At 37.1% G+C, this 8,221-nt stretch overlaps 2 protein-coding genes across 3 annotated transcripts; one reads left to right on the plus strand and one right to left on the minus strand.

Moving 5' to 3' along the window:
- The first annotated feature begins 488 nt into the window (after positions 1–488).
- LOC142547625 (tetrahydroanabasine acetyltransferase) lies at positions 489–3,283 on the plus strand. 2 transcript variants are annotated; one of them, XM_075655997.1, is made up of 4 exons: positions 489–992; positions 1,066–1,445; positions 1,521–2,008; positions 3,159–3,283. In XM_075655997.1, exons 1-4 carry the CDS (start codon positions 561–563, stop codon positions 3,170–3,172), a joined length of 1,314 nt encoding a protein of 437 aa, XP_075512112.1. In that variant the 5' UTR covers positions 489–560; the 3' UTR covers positions 3,173–3,283. The 2 variants fall into 2 exon arrangements, with proteins under 2 accessions (XP_075512112.1, XP_075512111.1); XM_075655996.1 differs by lacking the exon at positions 3,159–3,283 and having other exon boundaries at positions 1,521–2,136.
- LOC142547624 (high mobility group B protein 15-like) lies at positions 3,228–7,858 on the minus strand. Its single transcript, XM_075655995.1, has 7 exons — positions 7,764–7,858; positions 6,070–6,295; positions 5,686–5,764; positions 5,124–5,286; positions 4,930–5,040; positions 4,054–4,472; positions 3,228–3,725 (listed from the first exon to the last, which is right to left on the minus strand). Exons 2-7 carry the CDS (start codon positions 6,267–6,269, stop codon positions 3,228–3,230), a joined length of 1,470 nt encoding a protein of 489 aa, XP_075512110.1. The 5' UTR covers positions 6,270–6,295; positions 7,764–7,858.
- Between the last annotated feature and the right edge of the window lie 363 nt (positions 7,859–8,221).

Genomic DNA, 8,221 nt, shown 5'->3' on the forward strand with positions numbered 1-8,221 from the left:
ATTAACTATTTTAGAACTTACTTTTAAAATCGTAGATATGTCAAAATAGTAAAATAACGTTATGCTGTTTCGAGATCATCGATATAAAACAAAAATTATGCTGCTATTTTAAAAACATCAATATTAGATCCAAATAGTGTACTATTTGATGAGCATCACTGTTAATTATACAATAAATATGTCTCTTATGAGACGGTCTCACGAATCTTTATTTGTGAGACAGATCAACCTATACCGATATTTAAAAAAAAATAATACTTTTAACTTAAAAAGTAATACTTTTTTATGGATGGCTCAAATAAGAGATCCGTCTCACAAAATACGATCCGTGAGACCGTATCAAACAAGTTTTTGTCTTCTACAATTTCAGTGTTATTATAAAAACTGAAATTAGAAATTATTGTAAATTTATATAATACATGTTATAATTTAATAAAAAAAGAAGAAATAAAAATAAAAATAATAGAGTTCTAACAGACATACATGAGGTGACAATATATCCACGTCACCATCTTCAAGCTCTCTTAATCCACCACCTAAATCCCCGTTTTCACAAAAGAATGCGAGTCCACATTCAAGAAACCGCCGTAGTACCGCCCAGCAAACCGCCGTTTGACGGCGATCAAATCCTACCTCTATCGAACCTCGACTTAGATCGAAACAATGACGTCATACTCCGTTATCTTCGTGTTTACGCCAACCACCACCCCCGACAACAACCTCCACACCCTTTCCAAGTTATAACTGTCGCGCTGTCTGCCGCCCTTGTTCCATACTACCCGTTTGCTGGGAACCTCCGCCGCCACGCCGAAGATGGCCTTCTTGAATTGCATTGCCACCTGGGTGATGGAGTGCCGGTGGTTAGCGCGGTAGTCGACTGCCACTTGAGCTCCATCGATTACCTTGATGCTGAATCGGAAAACGAGCTTACAGAACAGTTGGTGCCGAACCCGAATCCAAATGAAGACGTGATCCAACCTATGATGTTGCAGGTTGATAACTTATTTATATTACTGAATTCATTACGATCACCCGACTGAATTTACGAAATATCGGTCCTTGCAGGTGACAAGATTCGGGTGTGGCGGGTTTGTTCTGGGTGCAGCCATACACCACGCAATCTGCGATGGGCTTGGAGCGACCTTGTTTTTCAATGCCATGGCAGAGTTAGCGAGTGGTTCGGGTCGGATCACGACTGATCCGGTCTGGAACCGGTCCACTTTACTCGGACCAAGAAAGGCACCCCGTGTTGAATTCCGGATTGATGAGTTCTTGAAGTTGGACAGGGGATTCTCCCCTTATTCGGATTCTGGCAAACGGGTGTTGAAAGAATGCTTCAATGTGAAAGAAGACTGGTTGGATAATCTGAAAGGGTTGTTATACCAGCAATCCGGGATAAAATTTACCACTTTTGAAGCATTGGGTGCTTTTATATGGCGAGCAAGGTAAATTTTCTATACGATTATCAAGATTTTGTGGTCATTATTATAGTTATATACTGGTTATTATACGTGGATCAGGGCAAAATCCAGTGAAGTCCCTGGAGAAGAAAGGGTCACCTTCGCATATTCAATTAATGTCAGGAAAATAGTAAATCCGCCATTGCCAAATGGATACTGGGGTAATGGCTGTGTTCCAATTTACATCCCCCTTCTTGCCAAAGATGTAGCGGAGCAGCCCATATGGAAAACCGCAGATTCAATCAAGAAGAGCAAGCTCAACGCCACCGATGAATATGTACGTTCCTTCATCGATTTCCAGGAACTGCATTATGCGCAAGGCGTCACGGCCGGGTCGAGAGTGAGCGGGTTCACTGATTGGCGGCATTTGGGCCATTCAACTGTGGATTTTGGATGGGGCGGCCCTGTTGCGGTGGTGCCTTTGTCGAGGCGCCTGTTGGGCAGTACAGAACCTTGTTTTTTCTTGCCGGGGAAAGAGGGTGGTGGGATGGTCAAGGTTTTACTTCATTTGGACGAAGATGCAATTCCTGGTTTTAGACAAGAAATGGGTAAGTTGAAAAACCTCGATAGTTATGACTTGCTGTCTGCACTCTGATTTTTTGATAACATGCTTGAGCTCGAGCTATTTAAAGTTTTCTTGAGTTTTGTTCAAGGATATGTATTTGAAATATTTGAATACATTTATTTAATATTTAATTATATAATAAAATATTAAAGATCGTGAGTGTTTTGCAAGTTATCAAGCAAAAATAATTGAGCTTGAAATCATATCGAAAAAATTTAAAAAATGATCGACTTTTAGCTTGAGTTGATAATTTAAAATACGAATTAAATACTTTTTAAACAAAAAAAATTCGTGTGTCGGTTCGATTCGATTGCACCATTAACATGCAATAGGTTTTGGTAAAATTTCCTCTGTGGTGTAGTATTGAAAGGAAAACATTTCTGTATCAGACGGAAGCATAAGATTTTTATTTTATATTTCTTAATATAATTTTATTTGGTAACAAAGTTGGCATTGGTTTTGAAAGTAATCAGTCATGATATAGCATTTTTGTGGCGACCCGGAGACATCAATGATCAACCCTTGCACTCTCCCTCGTACAGGAGGAGATTACTCGAACACAAATACAAGGGTCTAAATTAAACTCGAGCTCAAACTATTTCAAATGAGTATAAGTTGCTGGAAAGATGAATTTTTGTTGTTTAGAAAAGTAAGATCATAAACTTTAAATGCACCTCTTACATGTTAATGATGACGAATTTGAAGTTTACTCCTTATTTAAGATCCATTCTACTTTGTATTATTAATGTATAAGCAAATCCATCACCAAGTACACCCTTAGAATTTTCCAAAATGAAAAGATTTGAAATCTTTATATTATTTCCATCCAACATATACAACTTAATCAATCCGAATGCGACCATAACATTTTTCTTATACTTCCATCGTAAGTTTAGCATATTGCCTTTGCATTAGGCCATTTTCTCGTTCTGTAGATGAATTTGAAATGATATGCTTTGATGGAAACTTCAAATGCACCAACAATAAATCAAAATGCATATGATTTGAAAGATGAATTTTCTGCTCTCAGATATGCGTTTGGATTACATAACTTGGAATCCAAATATTCGAAATTCATCTTAATTATCTAGATACTTATGATATAACGAAATCTCACATCCATCATTTAAAAGGTTCAAAGAAGTAAAGCGCGGAACTCTCAACGAAAGAATGGTTACTGCCCGGGCAATAGCAATAAGATCTCATTCATTTCCACTAGTACTACCAGGCAATGGCATCAATTCTTTCTCTTCAACAGGAACTGATACTCCATCCTCACCACCTGTTAACACCTCCTCCTTTCCCTGCATTGCAACGTCCCCGGTATTTTTCTCTAGTCTTGTTTGCAGCTCAAACGCCTCTTCCTCAGCCAAGATTTCAATATCCACATTTTTCAAATCCATATTTTCTCCTGAATATGCCCCGAAAACCGAGTCCTTGTCATACTCTTTCAAGTTACTTTTCTCACTTTTGTCGCTCTCATCAGAGCTGGTTTCATGATCGTTCCTGTAAGCTGATGTAGCACCGCCTTCCAAGTCGAGGTTGCTGTCAAAATCCACTGAGTGAGCTTCTGGTATCGGAGGATGCTGCTGTATAGGTAATGCGTTGCTGGTAACTTGTCCTGTCCTTAATCTTTCCCTGTAGTCTTCCATCTCCAATTTGTATCTTTCCTTGTCTTTGTTTGCCTTCTCTTGATAAACCTGAATTTAACAAGATTATAGAGACCTTTTATCATATTTCATGCTTTAAACACATAACGAGCGATAAAGGGAATTATATAATCCCGTTGCTGACACATGGAATATGAGATAAAAAATTTATTCTAGAATACAGCAACCAAAGTAGACTACACATAGAGATTACAAGCTATTTGTGTTTGATATGATATTGTACATAATGAACTCTCTAGCAACTACTACACATCCATATTTGCTTTGCGAAAATAATCATGCGCTGTTGCTAGAAAAGCACTTTTTTTTAGTTGAATAAGGCTATTCACGCATAGATAAGATGGGATATCAAACTTACAGTTCTTTCAGGATCTTGTAACTTGTTCCATAATTCCCCAATCATTCTACTTATCTCTCTATCTCTTCCAGGGTAAAGTGGTTTCAGCCTGGAGTGCTGCTCGGCAAAGAAAAAGTTATAACCACTTCTGTTAGGCTTGGGATGAGCAGGATCCCTCTTCCTCATTTCGGATTTCTTCCTACGTTTACGACGTGGAGCCCCCAGTTTCGTCTTGGAACCGTCCGTATTATGAACCAAATCATTCTGAATTTGGGGCCAGTTCTGATGGCTGGGAGTAGTCCATGCTTCTTTATTGGGTACTTGATAAAGAACCCCTTTGAATTCCTCTGAACCAAATTTTACTGTAACAAGATACCCACCCTCGAATTTTCCATCGATCACCCCACAAACTGGGGTACCAGCTGATAGTGCAACTGAGACTGCAGATCATCCAGAGGTAAAAGAAACGGTAGTTCAGAGAATGTAAATAAATCAAAAACTTCCTTGTCAATGATGAAGAAAATTAAGGATCAATGCAAATTAGCAATATCACAATGGTTTGAACATATTTCAGATGGAAATGACTTGGATATTCCTGTCACTCTGTAGAATCACCAAAAAATTACACTTTTAATCTTCTGTTCTAAGACCATGTCCCCGTTTTCCTGTGTCAAAATGGGATATGACATGAACTAAAATTTTGATGTTGGACCAAAATGAAGCAGAATCTTTAAATGCCGGATGAATTGCAAAGAACCCAATAAGCTTAAGATGAAAAGAGGAATTCCATGCTAACTAAAATCCGAAACACATAAGCTCATATGGAGTTACCTTCGTTAAGGATTTATCCAAAAGAAAATGATCAAGAATTGTGTAGAAACAGAGATGAGAAAAAACCTCCGGGCACTGGTGCTGCTGGAGTAACTCTATCTTGTACTGGAGTTGCATGAGTTTGTTCAGCTGAACCTAGCGGTGGAGCAGCACTTGAAGATACATATTGAAAAGCATCTGCAGAATATGCATGCATAGGTCCTTAAATCAAGAAAAATATTCTAATAATCAAGAAAAGACAGTTGGACATTGAAACGGACCAGTGGCTGAAGGAGTCCAACATGTGGCTTTAAAGAAGTAGATTTGTTCGTAGTGGTAAATCAACGAGACATAATACTTTCGAAGTATGAAAGAAGCATTCGTCGCTGAGGAAGGAAAGTTGAAAGCAGCTGTAACTTCCTTCCATTTTCTCTCCTTTACAACCTGTATAGTACAAGTCGAGCATCTATAAAGAAATCTTGGTAAATAACAGAACTTAAGCTTAGTTTTCTTCTTAGTGATCAGCCAATTAACTCACTGATGAAGCAGTTGATTTCTCAAAACTTATTCTAAGATCAAGCTACAATGATGCTTACACGTGTGTGTAAAAAGATTGAATTTATTTCCCATTAACAGGAGAGCTGGTTCAGGTTAATAAATCAGGATGTGTGCACATGAATTACTTATCAAGGAAACTTTTTCTTTGCGTCTATGACTCTCTGGATTATTTATGGTTTCGGATAAGCTAGGTACGGTATAACCACCATAGAAGAAAATGAACCAAATCACATGTTTTCCTTAGCATGCTGACTTAGAACCAACAAGATCGGAGACCAAGCTAACCTTTGCAATGCCACCACGAGAAGTGACTTCCATGAAGAGGCGATACAAGTCTAAGTCCCTACCCCCCACAACGGGAATCCTGAAAACCATATTAACAACCAAGTTAATGTAGTTGTGAAATCAGTGAATAAGAGCAGGAACATGATTAGAAAACAGTTGCAGATTCCTAAGGCAAACGAAGATTCAGTAGAATCTGTGCATGTATTCAACAGTCGGGGCAACTCTGCATCAAATAATCAGCACACACACCATAGCAACTTAGAGGTAGTTAGTGATCTTCAAGTCCGATATTGGATAAAGTTACATGTCAGAGAAAAACATCGGTAGAACAAGGTTAAAGGAACATGAAAACTTCCAAATAGAGACAAAATAAGAGTAACATACATGAATTTAGTTCCCATGGAAGCATGCAACTTCCTTAAAGTCTCCATAAACAGCTCTCGCGAGCAGAAAACATCATCATATGTGGCCAATGGAGGTGGGTAGGAATGAAAACTAGGGGCTGTTTGGCAGTTGTCTGCTGCAGAGGATGATTCCATCTTCCCACTTTCACCTCCCTCCAACATTCCTTTTTCTACCATCATCTACTTCACTTTCTCTACAGTCTAAACTGCATCCAAACATAGGTTCAAAGAATCCCAAAATGTGACTGTTACAAGAATGGAATAAAACATTTCTCCGCCAAGAAAAGAGACAAATTTCATGAAACACTAGCCACTAAGCACGAGTTAAAACATTACTATGAATCATGCATATGCAAATACATTATGGTATATAAAATGCATTCAAGAAAAAGGGGCAAAAATCCCAAATACATTATGGTATGTAAAATGCATTCAAGAAAAAAGAGACAAAGTCCCAAAACACAGACTTGAAATGCAGGCAGAAGGCCACAAGAAACAGCCAGAGGGAACAGAGAATATGTACAACTGTCTGCACTCAAGAGAACAAAGGAGAGGAAATACCAGATTTCATCTGAGATTTATAAATGCAAATTACAATATACTTGCAGGATGCAACTACCCCACTTTAGTAATAAATTAACTCCCAATAGCAAATCAACAAAGCCCGAGAGAAGCACAAAGTACACTACTCTAGCTGCCACAGCAATCAATTCTTCAACATCACCAAGAAATTCTTGTCATACGGACAAGTAAAAAAACTCTTTTCAAATAAATACATGAATATTCTTGTTTTAACCAATTTTTTGCTCATCCCCACGCACCAAATCCCATTAATATACTTTTTCCACTCAAGGTGAATCAGAAGAAAAATGCTATGGAACTCAAATAACATTAATTGAACCTGTAGAAGGGCAAAAACCCCACAAAATAGTATAACATTTTGGGGTCATTGGTTTCTATGAAGTAACAAGATTTCAAAATATTTCCAATGTACAACAGTTAAATGCAAGAGCCTTTTAGAGGTAAGCAAATATAGAACCTAAACCCATAGAATCAGTACTTCTCTCTGGTTATTACATGTAAGAATAATATAAATGAACTGTATACACTGCAACGCTATGCCGGCTATGTAATCTTTGGCTGACATTTAAAAGAAATGACAAGCAATTACTACAAGATATACAGTTTTGATAAGGAAAAAATCCCTCGATAGCGCATGCATTTACAAATATCCAGAAGTCTATTCTATTCTATACAATCCAATCCAGCCCTTTTCCTCTGACGAGTTTTCAGATTCCACCGGTCAGATTTGCGGGGCATTTTCCAAGAATCCTACGTGGGTATCTCAAAAACCGATTTTTTTTTTCAGTCTGTTCAAGAAAGTTCATATTTCAAGATCGGTACTTTTTTTTTAGCCATTTCAAACGTCTCCTAAACAAAAAGATCATTTCGATCTAGGAATATATACCCAGATGCATTCAATATTCAAGAAAATGAAAGATTCTTCTCATGATGTGAAAATATATGTTACAGAAACTAAAAAATAATGAAACGGCACCCAAAAAATTATACAAAGAATGAATCTTGGAAATGTATGGTAATATATAGTTTATCGGTAGTTACTGCTAAAAGGGAAAATGATTTCTCCGATCAAAGAAATGCGAATGGACATACCAAACGGAAGGCAATTTGCATGCTGGAGATATATGATTATTATGTCATATTATTGATATGTTTATATTATAGTAAAAATTGCATCTTGAAGAAACATTATCTTTGTAGGTTTACCTTATAAATGGCCGAGTATTCAAACTTCTTAAATACATTCTTTATTTGCATTCGGATTTGTATATGATTTTTGATATAAGTAAGGTAAGACTTTTAAAATGACAGATAATGACGAAGGATATATATATATATAAAATCTTTTGTACCCAAGATATCAGAATTTGGAGAGTTTTTTTTTTTTTTTTTTTTGGATTGATGATTTAGATTAAAGAGAAGAGAGTAGGTCTCTTGTGAGATGGTCTCACAGATCTTTATCTGTGAGACGGATCAACCATACAGATATCCATAATAAAAAGTAATATTCTTAACATAAAAACATAAAAAGTAATATTTTTTCATGGATG

The sequence above is a fragment of the Primulina tabacum genome, chromosome 5, assembly GCF_025594145.1.
Source record: "Primulina tabacum isolate GXHZ01 chromosome 5, ASM2559414v2, whole genome shotgun sequence".
Classification (NCBI taxonomy): Eukaryota; Viridiplantae; Streptophyta; class Magnoliopsida; order Lamiales; family Gesneriaceae; genus Primulina; species Primulina tabacum.

What these genes read in the sequence shown, in the direction of transcription:
- LOC142547625 (XM_075655996.1), top strand. Translation starts at nt 561, where the DNA reads ATGCGAGTCCACATTCAAGAAACCGCCGTAGTACCGCCCAGCAAACCG. An exon ending in TCCAACCTATGATGTTGCAG is followed by an intron (nt 993 to 1,065) that starts GTTGATAACTTA and finishes CGGTCCTTGCAG; the next exon opens with GTGACAAGATTCGGGTGTGG. An exon ending in GCTTTTATATGGCGAGCAAG is followed by an intron (nt 1,446 to 1,520) that starts GTAAATTTTCTA and finishes TACGTGGATCAG; the next exon opens with GGCAAAATCCAGTGAAGTCC.
- LOC142547624 (XM_075655995.1), bottom strand. Translation starts at nt 6,269, where the DNA reads ATGATGGTAGAAAAAGGAATGTTGGAGGGAGGTGAAAGTGGGAAGATG. An exon ending in TTGGACTCCTTCAGCCACTG is followed by an intron (nt 5,041 to 5,123) that starts GTCCGTTTCAAT and finishes CATATTCTGCAG; the next exon opens with ATGCTTTTCAATATGTATCT. An exon ending in AGCAGCACCAGTGCCCGGAG is followed by an intron (nt 4,473 to 4,929) that starts GTTTTTTCTCAT and finishes GATGATCTGCAG; the next exon opens with TCTCAGTTGCACTATCAGCT.